The sequence below is a fragment of the Trachurus japonicus genome, chromosome 5 (assembly GCF_045865225.1).
Source record: "Trachurus japonicus isolate A0001 chromosome 5, Traja_1.0".
Taxonomy (NCBI): domain Eukaryota; kingdom Metazoa; phylum Chordata; class Actinopteri; order Carangiformes; family Carangidae; genus Trachurus; species Trachurus japonicus.
The window spans coordinates 34,580,957-34,604,218 of record NC_140911.1 but is presented as its reverse complement, the minus strand read 5'-3'; the positions used below and the strand labels follow the sequence as shown (position 1 = coordinate 34,604,218).

The window sequence follows — 23,262 nt, the reverse complement described above, 5'->3', positions numbered from 1 at the left end:
GAAAAAAAAAAAAAAGAACACGTATGAATTGAAAATGGCCTCTTTACAAAATTAGAAGAGTACAGTCAATGATGTCTTTCAGGTTTTGAGAGTCAGCAGAGAAGAGAAAACCACAAGAAATGGTTGTAAGCTGTTTGTAACGTGACTTCCATCAGCTCCAGATTCTATTGAGTCTATATTTTCAGTTCACTCCTCTAACAAGTAAGACTGCTGCTAACCACTACTACTAACATTCATCTTCAGTGCTGATGAATGTGGCAAATAATTAAAGTTTCTCAAAAACCAAATGATATCATCCATTTTCTATCACAGTGGTATGAAAAAATGATTTTCACATTTAAGAAGTTGGAACCAGTTGTATAAAACCTGACCAACATAAAAACAACATTAGTCAGATCGACTAATTGATTCACTTGAAACAAGAATTCCCTGCACGGATGAAGCCGAATACAGTTTTCCCCTCTGTGCCACAGACCTCCATTGTTGTCCAAAAACTATGAAAAACAATGAGCCACATTGATTCTCTGGCTAATGTGCTCCTTCATTGCCATGAACACATGGCACTGTCGTTTCCACATACACCATCCTGCTGCTATAAATACCAAATAGAGGGCAGCCAAACATGTTCTGAAGTCTGAAGCTGAAACTTAAGTCCTGAAAATGTTTGAGGGACATTCAACATGTGCAGCGTCTTTTTTTTAATGTAACTATTTGTCGAAGAAAAAAAAAAAAAAACACAAAACCTCCTTAAGCTTATTCTTCTCTTCGTCTTTGATTTGCATCTAAGTGGGAATCTTTCTGGTTTGAAGGTCCCACACCCACAACTCAGAGTCGAATCCACTGACAGATCTCAGTCTTAACACCATTTAGTCCAACAGCTCGCCCCAACACCACCACAAACCCAACACACACTATCTGGTCTTCCAGCTCGCCCAGAATGATCAACTGCTGCCGTAACACTGCTCTACTCTAAATCCTTTCTGTTATATAATCGGCCTATTTATTTTATGTTTATATTGTTCCACCTGCAGTGGAGTACTTTCAAACATCCTCGTGCTTGAATCGCGTAGGCTCCTATTTAAAAACCAGAGGCTCTCCGGCTTTTGTTGAGGCAGAATAACCTTATTTCACTCAACTGAATTATCTCTAAAATATCTAATAATGAAATCCAGGAGGTACAGAAAACTGGAGGTATATGCTCATTTTGAATAAGAGTTACCTCTTTCCACTTTGCAATTTCTTCTTGCTTTCCTCCCCACAATACCACCCCCGCCCCCTCTCTATCCTCACCCCTCCTCTCTTCATCCAACTCTATTGCACTCTTTTCATTGCCCAGCTCACGTATTGAATCTGCCTGATGAAAACAGATCTCACTGCAGCACCACAATAGAATGGCTGATGCAGGAAAGATGAACCCTAATGGATTTTTTTTCAGTGTGCTCAAGATTGAATATAAGGCCTGACCTCCAGATGTAGTGGATCCATTTCAACAGCAGAGATATTGTTTATAGTGAAGACACAGAAACACATAGACACACTTGGACATACACACATACAGTGCAACGTCAACAGCAGCAGCAACATCCCCCCCGAAAAAAAAAGGAAAATCTTTCTATCTACATAAAACACTCAAACAGTATTTTTTAGCTTCCAAAACAGTCTAAAATTAGAATTAACCCTTGTTATTTATCTAGCCATGTCAAGTGAGGTATTCATAATGATAGCATCTCATGTTTGAACTGCAGAGTTTGCCTAATTACTCTGCTCAACAGACTGTGTCAAGGTGAGGCACCGATTTAATAGACACTCTGCTCTCAGCACAAATGAACCTCTGCTACGGTTTGGTAGTTTCGCCAGGCAGACTATTTGATTTAGAAATTTCTGAGTTTGCTTTATATGCTGCTTTCTGCAGCAAAGTTGAAGCAGTGCCCTGAAAAAAAAAGACCTTCTATATTGCCGAGGAGTTTCTACTCTCAGAGCCCGTTTGAAATATTGAAATACCTTCAAACGCCAAGATTTGGGAGGTTTACTTGCAAAATGTAACCACTGATCACTTGCTTCAAAGCATTTTTTGATTCAGTCTTGTCATTTTTCTTTCTTAATATATTTGCGTTTTGTGTCTTTACTTGCAGAATATAAAAAAAAAAACACCCTTTAAACCACCAAGGACTAGTTGTCAGAAGAGCAATCACCAGCATCTGTAGTATATCTTTTAAATATATTTCCATTGTATGCCAGCTGAGCATTTCACATCTCATGTATTTTTATCACACAACCTGCAGTATTCAATCTATGAAAACCAGCGAGTAGCAGTAACAAATATCCTAGACTGCCGAGTGAGAGACTGGCCAATCAACCACTGTCTCTACAGTAAAGGTCATGACCAAAATGTGAAATGGATATTAAGATAAATGGAACATGAATCCAATGTGTAGGAGGGTAATATTCCAACATTATATATAATATATAGCATGTTTATATTTCAGATCTTTATCAAGCCATATTTTGGCTATGTGCTGACTCTTGTTTATCCTTCTTTCCTCTGTTTATGGTGAACATGATCATACACTCTGCTTGACCTTGATATCTATCTGCATTTGTTGAATGTATAGCGAAGATGATTGATCCTCTTTACCTTTCATTAACGCACCCAAAACACACTGCTGACTTATCGTTCCTGATCACGCCACAAAACAGAGCAATATATAAATCGTGTGTACTATATTATCAACTGCATAGTGGTAATCTATACAGTGCAGCTATGTCTGTATCTGTTTTTGATATCACAGTCAATATGGAGGAAGGTACTGTATGAAGAAAATCTGACCTGAAAGTACCGGACACAAAAATCTTTGTATATATTAATATTGTTGACCATTATGTGCTTTTTTCTTCGCCTAAGTGATTTTCACTGCTGCAGTCCATAAAAAAAAAACATTCACTTCTGTCCATATATCAGATGTTATATGAACAGCATTGAGTGCACATCTAACACTATATTTACATTTTACAGAGTAGGATAGAGAAAAAAGCAGGCATTTATTAAAAACCCCAGCGTCAGCTTTATACTCAACTACACTTTTAGGGCTACATGTGTTCCATAAAGAAGACAGCGAACTAGTGAGCCTTTGGTTATTGCAACCCATGCATTATGTTACACGCATAAGCTTTACATATATCATTTGTTGTAATAGAAACCTGCTCTATTTTCTGCAGTTCTCATGAATGCAATTATGGTTTGGAGATGCTAATTTGCTGTGGAGCAGGTCGGTGTGGAGCTGAGGGAGTAATCAGCGCGTATTCATGTTTGAAGGCTTGACAGATTGACTGATGCTTGCTGTCGAGGCAGATATGATGCTGATGGATTTACCCACAATCCTTTTTCTCCATGCATCAGAGCTGACATGGTGACCACTGAACAATCATTCAGTTCCTCACTCAGCCCCCCCCCCCCCCCCGCCCATATTCATGTTTTGAAAATTACATCTACCTTATAAATTGTTTTATTAGATTTTTTTATTTTTTTATTTAAAGGGTGGACATCCTTTAAATAACTGGTTTTGGATGATTTGCAATATCCCAAATTGGAAACCTTTTCCAAAGTCACACTTGTCCGATCTCTCACATACTCCATTATAATTACAACCAAGTTTCTGCTTCAGTGTGTGTGTGTGTGTGTGTGTATTTGTGTGTACACATGAGGCCAAATAGTTTTTCTCTCATGTCATGCTGGATATATCTGATAAAAGCAACAAGGCCTTCAAAGTCTTAGAACCCTTTTTTTTAATGATCTAAACTAGTGCTCTAAAGCACATTTAGGGTTGTGTCCAAATCCACTTTTAACGATTTAAAGGCGGGGGAAAAAATTGTAACATGAACTAAACCAGTCTGAGTGCCTTGTCCCATTCCTGTTAAAAGCCAGGTGTGTCTGCACCTGATTACAATCTGACAGGGATTTGTCAGGTAGTAGTGAAGGAAGTTTTTGCTTGTGCACCGACAGGCCGTTTACAGCAGCAGCAGCAGCAGCAGCAGCAGGATTCCACCAAACAGGCTTGCAGTGGGTGTAATGCATTCTTTTACACCCTTGGTTTAATATTTTTGCACCCTCATTTGAAATTTGAATAATAAATGCCAAGTGCTCGGTGGTGGGAGCATAGACTGTGTGGGCATCTCCATGTAGCCCATAGTTACTGTATATGGAGTTCTAACCAACCAGTCTGATGTATGTAGAGGTGTGTGTTGATTTATGTAGTCGGCTGTTGTTTTCAGGTGATTTAATGACACAGTCATGTGTAGTGACACTGTGCTCTGCCTCAACAATGACCACACCTCACTTTGAGACCAACCAACCATGGATCTCAACATGGGAAACTGACGACTGTGTTGATTTGAAACTAGCAAAGACACAATAGCCTTAAAGGGATAGTTCAACATTTTGGCAAATTGGCCCATTGCCATAATCCCTATAGTCATAGCAGTAGGTTTGCTACCTTTATTTGTCGGTGCAAGCTATTTTTAGAATGGCAAAGCCGAGCCGTGAGCTGCTCAGAGCTACGCTACGGAGGTTCATGGGATTTCTTGGTTTCCCTCATCAAACTCATCAAATACACAATCCAACAACTCCAAAACACTCTCGTGGACAAGTTGTGACCTGCACATTCTCCACACTATTAGATAATAACAGAACGTTATGAGACAGAGTTGTTTTACCTACTGAACCTACTGCTATGACTATAGGGATTATTTAACCTTTTCCTAAAAAAAGGGTTACGTTTAAGTCCAACCCTTTTTTCTTTGAATCTTTTCTCTTTTTTTTTTTTTACTGTCCCAAACATACGTGCCCATTACTGAGCTTTCTGGGCTCTCGGGGCAGCCATGGAACGGTCGAGTCCACAAACGCTACTCACCGAGGGCATTTGGCTGGAAACGAGGTGGCTGTCCTGTGCCAGCATGTTAGACATCATGAGTGTGGGCAGCTCTGGGTAGGAGTACGGGTTGATGAGTCCATTGTGTGGCAGCGAGTGGCAGAGGTAGCCTGTAGAGTCGTGCTCCATCAGGTGAAGAAGAGGAGGCTCGGGGTGGTTAGGTGGAGTGATGGGAGGGATCTCATAGTCTTCATCCCCGGCTCCGTTTCCACTGGCGTTGCCGCCACCGCCGCCTCCTCCCCCGCCGCCACCAGTCTGACCTGTGTAGCTCTGAGTGGAGGGAGAGAGAGAAAGACAAAGTGGTACATAAGATTAGACTTGATAAAGGAGTGTAAATAAGCAGATCAAAGTATTTGGTTTACAGTATCAGAGTTGCAAAGTGAGCTAAAAAAAATCCTTTTCCATTTCCCCAATAGGCCATATTGAGTAACTGGAGCTCCTCCAAGGCTTGGGCAGGCATGAAGCACTCTTTATTGAATCATCAGTATCAAAGAAGACAAGAAGCTACATAACAAAATGTCTATTTTTTTTGAAATACCAAAGGTACAAAAACAGAAATGTTGTGTTAACTTATATTTTCCTTGTGTTAAACTTAAAACCCATTTGCTAATGGTGAATAAAAGTCAAAACCCAGCACAGTAGTAAAGCTAACAGGGGAACCAGTGGCCCCAGCTCTGAGAATCTGCCTATATCCAACTACCAAGGAAGTATTGGTATTGAACTTTCTGATTGTTGCTGATTGACAGGCATCGTTTAAAGATCTAAAACAGGAAACATGTCAACCACTGTTCCAGATCAGTGCAAAGTCGTGGTTTCCAGTGCAACTTCACCTACAGTAACTGTAACTGTCACTTATGAAATTCACCTAGGGAAGGAAATGTTCACACCCTTCCCTACCGTATTTGGACATCTTGTTGTTTATCATTGTTTACCTCACTGTAACCCAGTTATAGCCTACATGTACCTCTTACGTACTTAAAATCAAACAGTTTCCAAATGTTAAGAGTTAAATTTTTGACAGTAACCAAGCAACCAACTAACAAATTGAAACTGATGACTAACTTTAAAACTGGCTGTTAAAGCTGTGATACTGTATGAGTGATATGAGTTTTGTGTTGTGGCGACTATCTCATCCATTACTTTCATGAGCCAGGACAACTTGTTGTTTACAGTGTTTAATAGGAAAAAATAGTGAAGACAAATCAGAACTGTGGTGATATGTTTGTTTGTGTCTTGTTAAACATTTAGCCCAAAACAGCAGCTAATTAACAGAATTCAGTTATCCTCAGATAAACTGACTACTGCATACGTACTCGCTACCTATAGCTGCTTTGGTCTGTCAAAGGAAAAAAAACTTTAAAAGAACTGCAATATACAGTTGATGTTGATCTGACATCAGAAATCCATTGAAATAATTAATTCTCCAACAATATAACTGCATGGAGAAGAATTTATCTGCTGTGTTGACATCTTGTCAACTGACGTTTTCAGTTTCCAGTAAGCCTTCACCAAGCTTTGTAAACTATTTAAATTCTGATCTGTCATTTTGTCAAAGCTGCTGTGATTTAGTTTCAAACATTGAACATCTCATTTTGGAACAAAAAAACTCAATGCTCAGCGACCGGTAATAAAGAAGACCAACAGCCTCTGTATTTGTGCGCTGTCGCACTAACACAGTAAGTCCAATCAGATCAGAGTTCTGCACAGAGCAAGAAGAAAAGAAAAATAGCAGGGAAATTCAACGGGGAATGAAAAGCAATTTTGTCTGAGACGATCCAACTTGACTCCCATTGTAATGACTGAGTCAAATTAATCATCACAAATAATATTCTGGTGTCAGCCATTCAAGGGTTTTTTAATAGAATTTTTATGATTCATGTCTAGCAGTATACATCAAACAGTCAGTTCTGCAACATTTCTGAAATCAATTCAATATCATCTTTGTGTAGGCTGTCATCCTCAGCAGCAGAGTGGTCATTTATCTCTCAAACAGATACTTTGAGAAAATAAGGGGCACGGGGAGATGGAAGAAAGGAGAAAGGATACAGGGCACATTTTTCCCCCCTTGTTTCTCTCTAGTATGAAGGTTGGTATGAAGCTCTATTGTGTAATCTTTTGGCCATGTATATTACAGGTTTGTTAAGATCGATAGCAGAAGAGGGTGATTTCTACATGATAAATAAGGATTTTTCCTGCTGCGTGGTATTAAAAAAAAGAAAGAAAGAAAGTCTATTTTAGTGGAGGAAAGAAATCTGCATCAGCACAAAAAACTATCAGCAATGTAAATTTAGTTGTGGTGTAATGTTGGTGTTTGCTCATTTAGAAGTGGTAGCAGCTTTAAATCCTCGAGGTTTTGTGATTTAGAAGTGGGGTAAGCCTTTTGTTTCCACTTGGATCACAGATCCTTGAGCCTTTATATACATGGTGGAGGACAAGTTGTGTTTTTTTCCCCCCAGTATCTTTCAGCAGAATTAAAATATCTAATGTCTTTTAAATGAATACTCATCTGAGTCTGCATGTGCAATACCTCCAGCACTAAAACACCCATTTTTAATTTGACCAGAAAAAGGACGTTGGCAGTGTTTTATTGTGAAGAAAAGAGGCAGACACAAACTCAGCATTAACAGCACACTTTCATCTTCCTACATGTTACACCAAATGGAAAAAAAGACAGGGAGAAAGAGAGAAGTGTGATTGCTTCAATTTGATTTACTCTGTCCTGATATAGCCTTCAAGCCGGTTGATATTAATTTTCTGGACTGTCCTTTGAAGACAGATGTTTTTGTAAACCTTTGGGGATAGTGTTATTGTTTGGTCTAATGGACAAGAAAACGAACATTTCCTGAGATTCAATTTCCCTCATAATTGTTGGAAGGAAACTAAATTGTCTTGTGTAAACATTGGGGCCATTGTGTGAAGTGAGTCCTTGTGTGCGTGTCCCTCGGAGCCCTGTCATCTTTCCCTGCGCCTCGGTGCGACTGTGGGTGATGACCACTGGTGTAATCTAAAGACCGACCACGCTTAGTCATCATCCAGCATGTTCATCAACCTTTTGTTTTCTCTCGGTGTATAAATATATATCCACGCTGCAGAAACGTTTCCTGGTCTCGTCCGTCGCTTTTGATCGCGCGGAGGGACGAGGAGGACTGAGTGTGTGTCATGTGTTAGATTGCTGTGAAGGCTCATCCAGTGCCCTTGATGATAAAATGTAAATACCAAGGACGTTCCCAGTTGGATTGTGGCAAGATAAATTATTCATACGCTTCTATTCAGAATGAGATTGCATGTACGTACAGAACCACATGTACACTCTGGCTAATGTATACTCTTTTCTCCTTTAAAAGTAAAATCCAAACAAAGGCAATGTATTTGATGGATTGTATAGACCAGCTTGTGTCCTAGTATGGAATTGCCTTTTCAAACAAAAGCCTCCTCTTCTTCTTCTTCTTCTTTTTTTCCCATGAGCTCCTCGTCATTGGTTTACTCGCAATAGTCAAAGCGACCTCCTCCCACTCCCCCCCCCCCCCCCCCCCAAAAAAAAAGCTGCATTACACAGATTCTTTTTTTTTCCTCACTGAAACATCCTTTATTTTCCTCCTCTGATCAATACCACACACTATAGGGAACATTATTTCCAATACACAGTATGCTCGGTCTGCGCAGTGGGCGAAACACAATCTGTAACATTTTAATTAAGAGACAGATCTCTCGACTGTAAGTGTTACATACCAGCACACCTTTCATTTGAAAGAAACAGATGAATAGACAGTTGGTCTGGGACTGAGAGAGAAAATAACATTGATTGGGGAGCTTTCCAGCTTGTCTTTTTATTTGGCACAGATCTCTGCCTCCCTCTGTAACACTGCCTGAGTATTCAAGGCCTTCTGGAGATGATATTGACTGTGGCTAATGGCTCATTATCTGTACATTCTCCCTCTCATTAGAATATTGTTGTGATGCCTGTAGAAATCCGGATTTAGGACATAACCCAATTAAAATTACATACATCCTATAAAAATGTTCTGCTGTCAAATGTGATTCACAATGGTGGGAAAAAAGAGACGCTGCGTGCCTTTTTAGTATTATTAAAACAAATCATTGTTGCATTTAGAGCTGAATCAATTAGGCCAGTAATCTGTAAGTCAATTAATATAAGTTAATTAGAAATAAATCCTATGTATATTGGTAATTCGTGACCCTAGTGCAGGATAAGCGGTATAGAAAATGAATGAATGAATATTGGTAATTGATGACTCTTTTTTAAGGCATTATTCAACAAAAAGTCTCAATGTCTGCCTGCAGCTTCTCAAATGAGAGGGTGTTCTGTGTTTAATGTCACTTTAATTCAATGATTTGTTGATGTTTGGACTAAAAAAGCAAGTTTGAGATGTCACCGTGGCCGCTTGGGAATTTTTTGCTGCTATTTTTGGACATTTCACAGACTAAAAGGGTTAATGGATTAGTCACAGCCCTGTTTGCATTATTTGCTGGTTTCTTAACGTATTATCTTAAAAGGAATGCCATTATGCAAACATTATTTTGACAGGTGGCCCATGCACTGTAACAAATTTCCTCTCACAAACTTTAGGCATCATGTCACACGCGCCCCTGTCGTTACTTCAGTGCCACACACGGACGGACGCACAACAGAGAGTTTTGGAGTCTTCCCAAGTCAGCGTTTGTTTCAGGGAGAGAGGGGCGGGACCGGCAGCTCGGAGACAGACGATGACAGATCTGCCTTACCACTAATGTGCACTTATCTGCCTATTGGAGAGCTTTGTCACAGTGGTGATTTATGCTTAAAATCCCCCACACACCACCACCGCTTCCATCACCTCCCGACACTCTCCGTTCCAACACCTTCCCCGTATCCGCCGCGCAGCACTCCAAAACACAGAGACAAAGTCAGTGTCCCGTTATCTCTCCTTTCCACGCAGTCCGGTTTGCGAAGGAGACGCTGGATTTATCTTTGGGAAGAATTTGAGAGCTCCATCTATTTTCATTCACTCTGCCATCGCTCTCCCGAAGGCAGATTATACTGTATATTTATGAATGATCCTGTTTACTAGTGTACACAGAGCTCTTGTTTTAATGTAACGGCAGAGGCAAACAGTGCTGTCAGGGTACAGAGATCACTTACTAATCTGAACAGCATGAACTGTTCTGCTATTTCTGTTTATTAGGCTGTTTGTTTTTGATACCCCCCCCCCTCTTGCTCTCTCTCTCTCTCTCTCTGTCTCTCCTCTTCCCCTCTTGTTACCCATCCATCTCTTTCCGTCAACTCAGGCTTAATTAAAGCCATAGCTGTTCTTCTGCTACAATATCATGTCAAGGGGTATCAACACACCACAAAGCCTTCGCTAGCAGAGAGGGAGGGGGGGAGAGGGCCGGAGATTCAGTTACAGCCATCCTACACCTCCACTCTCCTCTTCCTCCTCTTGCCTGGCCCAACCCCAGCCCATGTACTGAGCCCCAAACAGTTCTGGTCCTTGCAACAACCACTCCCCCCACCCCCCACCCCCCACCACCCCCATCATGTCATCTCATCTCTCCCTAAAACAGCCCAGCTGCATTATTTATCTGTCACTATGTTTCTGTTTGGAAATCCTGAAAGGGCGCGGTGTGGGTATGGGGATGCTAAACTACTGTGTACTTGGTTTCTGTTGGGCGAATGAACAGGATGGGAGGGTGGGAAGAGTGGAGGGACGGTGGGAGAGAGAGAGAGAGATGGGGAGGCAGCTTGGGAGTGAGACAGGAAGAAAGTATTGTCAAAGAAATGCTTTTTCGAGGAAATAAAATCCAGCGACTATCTCCTCGGCAGCAGCCACAGCTATGTGACAGAAACGATGCTGCTCTGTGACAAAAATGCTTTTTATTTATCATTATGGGAGGGAAAATATGGGGGGAGAATAATGAAGCTGAGCACCAACCACCCAAAGTCCACAGATACAGATGGCCCCATTCACCCCGGATACTGAGCTGATTACTAACTAACTTCCCATTGACTAAAACCAGCCTTTTCTAAATGCATATATTTCCCCCCTTTTCTTTTATGTTTCCTTCCCGTCTTCTCCCCCGTGTATCCCGTTCCCTTCGCTCGTCTCACTTCTCAGTCAAGGTCAGGAGGTCATCCTCATCTGATCGTGTGTCAGAGCAGATTAAAATCAGAGCTTTTGTGCCATGTCATATTTCATTATGCATTTGACTCATCTCGCAGGTCAATGGGTCAGTGTGATTTGATTGGATGACAGAAATGATATAATTTGTGTTTAACCCTAGGCTGTATGAAGCTCTGAGTGGCGTACTAATGCATTTTGCAAAGACGGGGCAGGCCCTCTCCACAAGCGACTAATTTGAAGTGGCACACCACAGAGTTGAAGGAGAGCCAGCGCTATTGCACAACATGCTGAGGTTATAAGGGAGGCTTTATCAAATAATAAACACAACCTCCCTTGTGCCTCCGTTTCTGTCTGTCTCTCGCACGCTTTCTCTTTTTTGCTCTGCAAACTGCTGCAAGTGCCCAGACATTAACTGCTTTCCGCGCCTAATGCCTCACTTTTACCCTCCATTTTTCTTTCTTTATCAATTTGAGTCACCGAAAATATGTCACTGACCCTCTTCTCTCTTGTTTTTCTACTTCTTTCTGTCTCTGTTCCTTCCTCACAGTCTAATAGCACTTGATTTTGGCAAGAGAGGAGACTAATGGAGAAGTGCTGTCAGCAACAACAACCACATCATTATTGCTGTACATTCAACTGGAACACAAACAACATTTAAATAGCTCCCAAATGGAAATGGAATAGAACAGAATAGATATGTAACAGTGACAAAAAAAACGGAACAATCAGCCATTATTTTAAAGGGGGTGTGATAACAACAGGTTTTATTGTTTAATAATCATCTATTTATATTTTCTTCTGTTGGTTTGCGCCATATTAGAGTTCAGGACCTTGTGGTCATAATGATATGCAGATGCTGCCCTGTGTTAGTGAAAACTCAACTGTGATCTCCACTAATGCGGTCGGAAAACAAACCATGGGTGCACAAGATAGCTCAGGTTTCCCAATAGTCATCTAGAGTGATTGTGATGCCGATGTTGATACTGCTGTTGGTGATGGCGGAGGGATGGAAAGGGAGGGAGGGAGGGAGGGAGGGTGGATGGAGTAGAAAACAGAGACGGAGGAGCACAAAAGAAGGAGGGGGGAGGGGCGGCTCCAACATTTCAAATGAGGACCATAATCAAACTTATTGCCTGACTGGGTGAATCTAGGATTACAATGTTACATTGGCAGACATATAGTCTTATTTCCAGTCTCCTCTGTCTCTTCTGTTCAGAGCAGCCATGTCTCATGGAGAAGGAGGCCTGTTCTTTTTTTTTTCTTTCTTTCTTTCTTTTTTTTTTTTTTAACTTTGGTCATTGGCACACGACTAACTGTTCTGCACGACTTAACAACAGCCACTGCTACTGCTGACCACACAGAAGCTGCCTGGAGACTTGACCAAATAAAAGAAAAAGCAGCCGGTCAACTGTTTTTTAATTTTTAATGACTCCTCAGTTATCTACTTTTCCTTCGCTCACTGTCAAAATCATTATTAGCATGTAGACAATGGTGCGTCTGTGTCTGAATGACAAACCTAATTATTGTTAGAAGAACAAGTAAATGGACAAAAAAAAAAAAAAACAGCACAATAAAGGGTTGGTGGATCTGTACCGACTGACTCTAACAATGTTGAAAATAACAAAGGGAGCGCTGATGGCGCAGTCATCCAAACAAATGTGCATTATTCTGAGAATTGTTAGGATCCTGTCACCCACAAATAACTCTGCTTTACACCAGGAGAAGGAGGGTGTAAAGTGCATGTGGCTGGTGTATGTGTGTGTGTGTGTGAAATATGTATCTACATGCATTTCTGCCTGAACAAAACTGAGAGTAATAGCTTTTGAAATCTTTTGTGCACATTTTGTAGGTATCCATGATTTTTTTTTTTATTTCTGAACAAAAACCTTCTGTCTGCTGTGTAGTGAATGTGTATGTGTGTATGTGTGTATGTGTGTGTGTGTGTGGTGTCAGTGTGTTCTTAAGTGTCTCCCCTGCCTGGTTCAGAGTCAATGAGGCTGTGTATCGGAGGCTGGCACAGCTGGTGGGAGCAGGAGACTAACATCTGGACCCTCGTACTCTTGGTGCCATTGTTAATAAGAGGCTGGTGGGGAATGGAGGGGAGTGGAGGAGACAGCTCTCCAGTGTCAATGAACCTCCCTGTCTCTCACTAGAGCTCTGCACTGCAACTCATACTTGATGCATCACAAAAGTGTCCACGAAGGGGCCTCCACCGCATCGCAGTGCATCCACCACTCACATGTCAGAGTTAAATCCCAACAAGCACAGTTAAACGGGCCTGACTGTTGTCGTTTTTAGCAACGTTAGCAGTGTGCCTCTGGGGATGGCATGTCTGACTTTTTTTATCAACTCCACAACTATTGCACGGATTGCCATGAAATTCGGTGCAGACAGTGGTACAGAGTGTCTGCACCGACATCACTTGTGCATTTGAAATTGTTCAGTACTTTGGTTCATGACCATTTTTGAAATTCCCCTCAAAATGGCACTCCCCACCAGTCTCGGCTGTACTTTGTGTTCAGCGCTAGTCAGCAAATGAAAGCGTGCAAAAATGCTATATCTTTGTCCACATGTGAAACAGTGCTAACAGCTCCTTCTCTTGTGTTCGGGTCACTGGTGACCCGTTTTCAGGTTTTAAATGCATAAAAGTACCACATAGATTTGTTTATAGCATCAAGGCCTTTTGACTAATGTCAGGAACCTCTATTTTAACAAAATAAAACAAAACATTTTTTTTCACAAAATTCTAAAATGCTCTGGTTAAAATTATGACATTTGTGGTGTTAGGGTCAACTTTGACCCGGTTATAACAATAAGAACAAAAATTAGAGTTAAAACTGAAATCATAAGTGCAAAACCGACCTCTTCATGAATAAGGAAGCCTAACAACATAACCAAGAGATGAGAAACAAATGAGATGATAAATAATTGTTTTAGTGTGTTTTACAGCTGATTTAAGACTCGGGTCAAAACTGACCCTAACACCATAAATGGTAGCAGAAAGCTAACAGGAAGGTTCGATTGAAGCCAAGGGGTATACTGACAAAAAAAGGCCCAGGGGCCCACACCAAAAATATTGAAAGCAATATTTTCATGGATAATGAAGCCTGACAATGTAACCAAGAAAAGAAAAACAAATTGAATGAAAAAAAAATGTTTTTAGTTTTTACAGCTGATTTAAAACACAAAAACTGACCCGAACACCATAGATGGTAGCAGAAACAACTAACAACACAAGACGAAGGTTATGCTACTAGCATGACCACAGACTCTTACTCATGTGAACTCAGGAAAGGTCAGGCACAGAGAAGAGAAGGTGAATGAATCTCTGCTTGTGTATTGTCTAAACATGGTTCACTCCACTTGTGTTGCACTACTAAAGGCTTAAAACCGATGCATAAATATAATCTAAAAATATTCTGGTGTTGGGCTACTTGCCCAACGCTTTGTACCAGTATCTTTGCTGTGTGTTGTTTAACAAGGTTCAAGAAAAAAAAAACCATTATCTCTGAAGAGAGAGGAACTAGCCTAAGTCAACACAGATTGATGTCAGCTCAGGGCTTTCTTTATACCTACGTCAATAATTAACCAAGTATATTTGTGAACAAATCTTGGTTCAATGGAACATTTTCCTCTCCAATAACCTGTAGGTTTTTTTTTCACAGCTCTTAGGGCAATGCAGTTGAAAGCAACTTTTCTTGAGTTTTATTTTTGTAAGAGATCTCTGTGGTTATGAAAACGCTAAACAGGCACTTGGCATTTCATGTCTTTTATAATAGTCCGCCATGTGATCTAGAGCATGAGTGAGTGTTTGGTCTCTCATCATTCTATCCAGTGGGGTGAGAGGCCTAGACAAACACATTAAGGTTGCCATTAGTTTCATCTGATCACCTGGGGCAACAGGGGGATGGACAGCTTGGCAGAGCGAGGGCCTTACACAAATATACAGCTGTGCATTTATACGTGGTGCCATGTCAGATGAGTATTTCAAACAGAGGGCTTTTAAACGGGGCAAGAGCGTGAGAGGAGAGTGAGTTGGTTGGGGGGGGGTGGGGGGGGGGGGCTTGGGGAGGGGGGGTCCAAATGACTGTAAAAAGGCCACGGGGAGAGAGCTTTCCATCTTTCTGCTGCCGCGACAAATATGCCTGCACATCTTTTTGCTTTGTCTCCGCTCCCTGCTTCGTCAGCGAACAGCTATAGAAATATTTTGGCAGGCTGCTCTTTGTTTTCATTTTCACAAAAGATGTAGGGAGGGAATGAGAGAGAGGGAGGGAGAGAGAGAAAGAGGGAGAGAGGGGGGGGGGGGGGGAGGGGGCCGGTGAGAGAGGTGCCGGGTAGGAAAGGTGAAGGGATGTTGTCAGAGGCTCGGGGAGAAAAGGAGGATGAAGAGAGGAGAGAGAGATTGGATATAGGGAGGGAGGGGGGAAGGCAGGAGGGAGAGTTGAGGGGAGAGAAGAGAATAGGTGAGGCAGGAGGAGAAGAGGAACTGCTGGGAAGTAGGAAGGGGAGGGAGGCTCGCAAATGAACCATGTACCAAATAAAGCAGGTGAGGTGGCATTAAAGGGGGAGCAGGCAGGGGATTGGGAAGATTGGGGTGACAAGTAGAGGGTGAGGCACAAAGTGGGAGAATCAATAGGAAGAGGAGGGGGCAGGTGGAAGCGCAGGGAAGGAGGAGCCTGCCACTCTGGTCCCTAGCTCCAATCTAAACAGCAGGAGGAAGCTGTAAATCAGACTAATGCGGCCGAGCTGTAATTCAGACCAGCAGGGCCAGGGCGCTGGTGCAGGGACCCCGAACGGCCGGAGTTTACAAAACGCCGCCGCAAGGCTTTAATCAGCGCAACGATCCGAAGATACCGTCTCCCCCAATCAGCGGGCTTCCTGTCAGTCACACACGGCTGAACCCGACCAATCACGCTCGGCCGTGGATCCAGACATGCTGGCTGGGCTTTGGGCTGCAGCCAAACAAGAGAATTACTCATCTAAACTGGAAAGGTGGAATGGGCCTTTAATTCAGAGCATAGAGGGACGAGGTGATAGATTTGTCAAAGGTTGGACATAAAAGACTGTGGGATCATGTTCTACAATGGTTCATCAGAAACATATGGGGGAAAGATGAGAGACACATGGGAGCCGTAGAGGATGACTTAATCATATTTATCAGACTGGAGTTTCTAGAAGTTTAAGCACTAAAACTCAGCAGACATCATATCTGTTAACAAGGGCTCTTACACCACTAAATCTTTCATTAGAAGCATTTAGGGAGAATAAAAATAACGTGAAGACCTCATTATAGTTCAGTCTGTCACAGTGTTTTACAAACTTAATAATAATCACATCTGTTTGCTGCCGTATATACTGTATATAAAAAAGACTTCCCATCAAACTGTGATCTGTCTCTGCTTCTATGAGTCTCACAGATTTGCTGCTGGCACTCGAACACCTCCCTCTAATTACGATTACAACACCCCAGGGGCCAGCACAATCGTTGCCAGCGTTGACTTACAACATAATAACTGGGATGAGAAATGGCATCAAAACTTAAGGTACTAAAAAAAAAAAAAAAAAAAGCCTTGATTTGAGCCCTGAACATGTAAAACAGGCAGACAAACTTTCAAATCGCTCGTTACCAGGAGCTGCCTTTTCATACCTGCATTTTTACTAAAAGGGGAAGGAGGGCAATGCATTAACTTAAAAGTGAGTGGAAAATGCAAATGTAGTCCACTTTATCATCGGGCATTCAAACAGACCCTTTCAACTCGGCAATCCATAATGTTTCAGCTTTGATGCTCAGGAAATGGCCACAGCTTGGAGGTAACGCCGAGCTGGATTCTGCTCCACTTGTAGTGAGACTAGTGTGACTGGCTGGGCTACACACACACACACACACACACACACACACACACACACACACACACACACACACACACACTGTGCATGTTAAAACCACATGCAGCGTCTTGGCAGCAAAGACGCTACAGCGGCAGCCAATCAATAAAACCTTGTTACGCTAATTGCAAGATCATAATCTCCGTTCCTACTTCTGCTGAATATCCAAACAGTCACTCCATTAGCCGAATTATTCCCCTGCGCAGTTTCTCCATCTCTCTTTCTAACCCCCCCACACCCATCACCACCGCCACTCTCTCTCTCTCCTCCTTTCCATTTCTTTCTCGTGTTCTTTTTTTTTTTTCCTGTGACATATTTCTCTCAAACAGCAGTTCTGCTAAATGAATTCATAAGTCAGGGAGAAACACATCAAAGCGAAGCATTGTCAAGGTAAAGTGCTGATGAAGTATACTGTTTCTTTCACTTTGCTGCGCAGCTATGAGAAGGCATCTCCACAGTGCATTATCTTTGATCGCATCGCTTCTCCACTGTTCTGGTAAGTGTTAGCAAGAGAAAATCCCACTTCAGGTGAAGGTCTACTAAGACCTTTATAATAATAAAAAAAGGCTCTCTACTTAGGAAGTGCTCTTCCACTTCCCACTGTTGAGATTTCATGTGTCTAGTGTGTCTCTTTTCATGCTTGAGATTCACATCAAGCCTCTCACAACAACGCCAAAATAAAACTCCTCATCGCTGGCTACTCTCTTCTACATTGTTGCCACGACAATGGTCAGTGGCCACGGGGGCAGACAAAGAGCTTGTTGATGCCAAGACCAAGGTCCCTGACCTTGTCATTGAATCACTAACACTTTGTCACTCCGCCAGGGGAGAGGAGAGAGACAGGAAGAAGCACTGCAGAGAACTACGCAGGGTCAGAATACGATGTTCATGGGAACATCGATATGACAATGGCACTGACCCTGTTTCCTTGTGACTCATCACGAGAACATACCCATCGAAGCATTTCACTATCTGATGTGGTTACTTGGACTGAATTACCACGCTTTCATCCTATGTGAGTGCACCTATGTATAAGAAACGTATTGATATAGGTGTGCCAGATTAAATAGAGCAATTACATGGAAGTAGGAGACAGCCGAGCACTGAAAAACACACTTTCACACAGTTTGGAGGTGGAACCGCTGACCCAAATGCATTTAAATGCAATGGAAGGAGGGAGATGGGGGGGCTAAGAGAGAAAATGACTGAGAGAAAGAGCAAAAGAGGGGGAGTCACAGAGAGAGTGGGAGAAAGAAAGATGGAGAAGAAAAGTCAGATAATAAAGCAGCAAGCACAGAAAAGTAAGCTTTAGGCTGTATGATTTGTTTTTCTTCAAGATGGAATATATTAAGGATAATGCAGCTAATGTATACACTCTACAACGTGTTTCTTGAGTGAAACTAGTTAATAAACAATGATCCCTTCAGCTATCTATCCCTAAGTTTCCTTCACCAAGTCCACTCGCAAACAATGCAAGCATAAACACAGTTACAGTTTCTACTTTAAACTTAACTTTAACCAGTCGAGCACCTGCAATCTGCAGAAACATGCTTGTTTATCTACCGTACAGGCTGCTTTTTTGTTATTGGCATAGAAGAAACAAATTTTCGTTGGACACAAAATGATGGACCATCATTTGTGATTGGGATCTATTTAACCAAATCTATACTTTCTTCTAACTCTCAGCAGGTTTTGAGTCTGTAGTGTGTTAACAATGAAAATAGTATAAAAAGAAGTACACAGAACAATCAATGTGCACACTCAATCTGTATGAGCAGTCTCCCACAGTGCTGCTCCCAAAGGAAATGTAGGAGCTGCTACTGTAACAGCAGGACAGAGTTTCACACTGGTGGATGGCGGCAAGTGAGCTACAGGAACATCTCAGAAAAAACTAACTGTTAATTAATAAATACAAGATAATTGCAGCCTTGTTTAATTAGCAGTATTGTATCATTTCCTGTGTGGAGTGGTTAAGTATGTTAATTTAATGTATGTACATGTAGGCTATCTATGTATGTATGCATTAATAATCATGTTAATTTAAGAGAATTTAATTAAGATTAAAAACAGTATTTGCTATGTACATTTAGTATGCATTATTGATTACAGATCTTACTCCATCAAGCATTACTGATGTTTTTTATGTATGCTGTTCCAGCTTGGACACACTACAAGCTTAAAAGCTGCTCTAAAGAAAGTGGAATTAGCTAAGGAGGCGCATATCAGTGTTTTTTTTTTGCTATTTCTCCCATCTCTATGTGTTGTTGTCGGCGTGTGTGTCCACCCCTAAGGCTCTCCCTGGTTCGAGCTGTCAGAGGGAAGGAGAGGCTAAACTTGGTGAAGCGGAGAATAGAGCAAGGCACATGTCAAATATGAGGGGATCTTGAGTAAACAAAGTCTAACACAGAGCAAAGCAAAATCGTCTCTCATCCCCATCACTTTGTCTTTCATGCTGTTTCCCACTCTTTGTCATCCTTGCTTCCTTGATCCCTACCTTCCTTTCTCTCTCTCTCTCTCTCCTCCCCATCACAGCTCCCTGTGTCTGTCCTCCATGCAACATTTGCGATATTTTATCTGTCCCCGTGTAATTCAGCAAAAACACATTGTGCGCATCAGCATGACTTGTAATCAGTCAATCAGCACTGCAGTAAAACTTCATGTGCCGAATCAAAATAGGCGATAAAAGCAGTTGTTGAGTTCTTTTTCTTTTCTTTTTTTTAGACAGCCAAGGATCTGCATGGTGAATCTGTCAGATAACAGCACTATCCTACTGAAATTCACTTTGTGGCAGACATATTTGTTCCCAGAGATATCTCAATAAACTTTAGGAATCATGTAGGAGAAGCAGCATTAGCAGCTCTGTCTCACTCTGGGCCCCCAGCCACACTTTAACAAACCAGAGCATTAAGAAATTAAGCAAAACAGCGAATGCAACAGAAACTCACAACTACTGTAGCCTATGGGTCGGTCCTAATAATTGCAATTGACAGGGACAAATTCCCTGTTCCCCAGTGTATGTCAGATGGGCTTATTCCCAAACTCCACAAATCCCTCTGTCCAAACACAACCATATGGTCTCCCAGTTGTTCACAACCAGCTGTGCTACAGTGTATCTGGCATGGTTGCCATGTTCTGTAGAAGAGCACGGACTCCCCCTCCATTGTAACTTAATAAATCCTTTGTAATGAGGCCAAAACTCACTCAGATGAAGCAGCCTTTTCTGCTTGGCTTTTACCAGTGAAAAGCCAGAAGTGAAAATAGAGTGCGCAGAGTATGATTGCATAATTGGGATATAGTGAATTTGAATTTTATGATGGCATAGTTAGCTTAATGGTTGATACTGTCAGCTCTGAGAAACAAGGTCCCATACTTTCTCTGTAGACTCTGTAGAAGTGGGGATGTTTTTTTTTGCTGCTTTAGAAACTCTGGTATTCTCATACACACACAATGTAATTATGACTGTTTGAAGTACACTACTGTATGACTGACTATCAACCTGTCCAGAGTATTTCCAAGGCCTCTACAGGGATGGACTCGACTAGCTTTAGTGTATCAAAGACAGTGCATACAGTACATATCTACAATTTCATAGGATACATTTTACTTCACAGTTCGAGAATCTCTAAAAGAGAAAAAGTTAATAGTTTTGAAGACAGGCTGTCGTTTAGAGCAAAAGCATTCAACTTTGTTCAGTTTCAAGGTTCTTGAACTGTGAGAAGTGTATGTTTATATGTACAACACTGTGCCCACCACTTATATTAACAAACCTGAGTTACAGAATGTTCTCTTACATCCGTCAGTGTGAAACACTGGTGAACTAATTGGGTTTTTTTTTTTTGGGGGGGGGGGGGGGGGGGGGGGGGGGAGGGGGTCGGGGGGGGGCATTATTTCCATCCTTTTGTTTTCAGCTGATGCCATATAACTCTGCGGTGGTTTCAATAACAACAATTTGTCGTCCATCCTAACAAGCAATAACAACAGTGGAAGGAAAATGGCTGCACTGCAACTCAGGCAACAATCACGGGCAGCAGATGAAATAGCAGGTACTCCATTAGGGCCAATTTGAACTTACCTGGTTGGGCGGGAGGAACTCATGGTTGTTTTCATTCATGTACATGTTGTCACCATCAAACTGCAGAGAGAGAGAGAGAGAAAAGAGAAAACAGTTAGGCAGACAGAAACACATCACAACAACGAGCGAAAACAGAGATTTTCAGTCAGTCAGTAGAGATACAGAAACAGTGTAACACAGCAGCCTAATGACTCCAAGTCCTCGGCTTATAGACCTCGATGCTCTGGTGGATGTCAGTAATTACAGTTCATTAGAGACAAGTATAATTAGGCCCTGTCAAAGCTCGTGTAACTCACACTCTTCGCCTCAGCTTGCCTACAGCCTGAGATGGTGTGTGCGCAAGTGTGCACACACCTAACTGCTGTGATACCACGAGTGTCACAAGGCGACAAAAGGGACCACAGAGAGATAATCACAACACTGAGTGCTTAACACTCACACGTTGGTTAGCCATCTATCAAGTTGTCCAGTCACTCACCAGCAGAGCTGATCAAAAGTTTACAATGTTTGTCATCTGGTCGAACAAACACCATGGTCCAAAAACACACACATCACAGCTTCTTTGGGGTGAGTTACCATTACATCCTTGGTGACAAGGTGATGAATATTATTATCACGTTACTTTCCCTCTAATGCTGTCATGAGGCTCCCATTTGCAGGTTTGAGTGAAATGTCTCACCAAGCATTAGAGGTATTGGCATAAAATTAGCAACATATATTCGCATCCCATGCATTCTGAATGAATTATAATCAATTTATGATCCGGTGATTTTTAATTTAACACCACCATCAGGTTATTTGTCCGATATTTTTCCATCAGGTTTGTTGGTTGTACTTTGTCTGTAGTGCTAATAAATGCTAACATACTGAATTAGGAAAATAAACAGGGTAAACATTGTACCTACCAACATCTGGATGTTAGTATTGTTACTGCTATCATCCTGATGTCTACATTTACCGTAAATTACCTGGTGCCTGTGGAGCTGCTAGAGCGTCTTGGTCTTGTTGCAGTTTGGATGCACGTTTTATCTTTTTGTATCTGCTGCTGCACCTCTCTAACATGCACAAAAGCTTTTTATGTGATCAAACGATATAGGACAGGTAAGTCAGCCAGAAAGTTGACCCAGAAATTGATTTGCTGTGCCATGCAGTTCACCACCAAACAGCTACAGGAATTTCCAGAGACCTACCTTCTGTGTTTCAGAACTTTTGTTGAAAAGCTGTAGGAGGTTCATGCCTATTGCTGTGATCAACATCATTTGTGCTGTAGTTAGGTTTTTCCCAAAACCATGGGGAAGTGGTGGTGAGTCAAGTTATGTCATTGCCGATAGTCTTAAGAGACAAAATTTAAGAATTAGGCCCAGACCGACAGATCGACACTTCAGTCGGCCAGACACAAAGGCTGTTTCCTTCCCTCTACAGCAATCACCCAGTAACATGGCTGACTAATCGCACATCAACACATTTCCCAACCCGGCTGCTGGCCAGCCACCCAGCCATAGGGAGCGAAAGACCACACAGACTCCAAAGAGGTGAGAACTAGTGAGCTCACCAGAGGAACAAGGGCAGAACAACCCCACTGATACATAGCTCAGAAACACCGACCTCAAGAAGCCCAGAGGGAAGGTTTAGGCTCAAGTGAAGGTGATGGTTTGAGGTCATGGAGCGAGAATGACAAAGGCGAGGGAGACCGTATCCCTGAGCTAAAAGGCAGAAGGGGTGGGTAAAGATCATGTGTAAGTGGGAAGTAGAGAAGATACTGTAACTGTAGGGGGGGGGGGGGGGAGAAAGAGAGAGGGAAACATAGATAGAAAAGAGGAGGGCTGTAACAGCAGTAGAGGCAATAGAGCCTGTGGTTGTTCTGGCTGTAGTGTGATTAACAGTGGGGTCACAGCCAGAGGCCGCAGCTTGAAACACAAAAGCATTCAAACACACAGAAACAAACACACAGGCACACTCACACATGCTCCCAGAGGCCTTCCCTGCCTCTTAGTCTGACACTATTTGGCACCAGCCATTTATGAGGAAACAAAACACACCTCAAGACAGCTAGTATAGTGGCTGAGATAAATTACTGCTGCTACTGTAAGGTCAAGTAAAGGGATGGGCGTGCCTACAGTGACCTGCTAGAGGTGTTTCTCAAGCGGTGGGCAAAAAGAATTATAGCTATATTTCTCTATGTGTAATGAGCTAGATGTTCGGTGGACTAAATCTGTGTATTGAAGATTCAATGTCAGTACTGTTTTCTTGCATTTGTTTT

General features: G+C 42.0%; 1 protein-coding gene across 4 annotated transcripts in view; it reads right to left on the bottom strand.

The window, feature by feature from the left end:
• Window positions 1-23,262, bottom strand: part of tox2 (TOX high mobility group box family member 2) — a 98,153-nt gene that overhangs the window by 24,336 nt on the left and 50,555 nt on the right. For all 4 annotated transcript variants that reach the window (XM_085777678.1, XM_085777680.1, XM_085777676.1 and 1 more), the window contains exons 3-4: window positions 21,003-21,062; window positions 4,908-5,195 (exon numbers count right to left, since the gene is read on the bottom strand). In XM_085777678.1, the coding sequence (XP_085633804.1) occupies window positions 4,908-5,195; window positions 21,003-21,062 (348 nt within the window). The remainder of the gene's footprint in view (window positions 1-4,907; window positions 5,196-21,002; window positions 21,063-23,262) is intronic.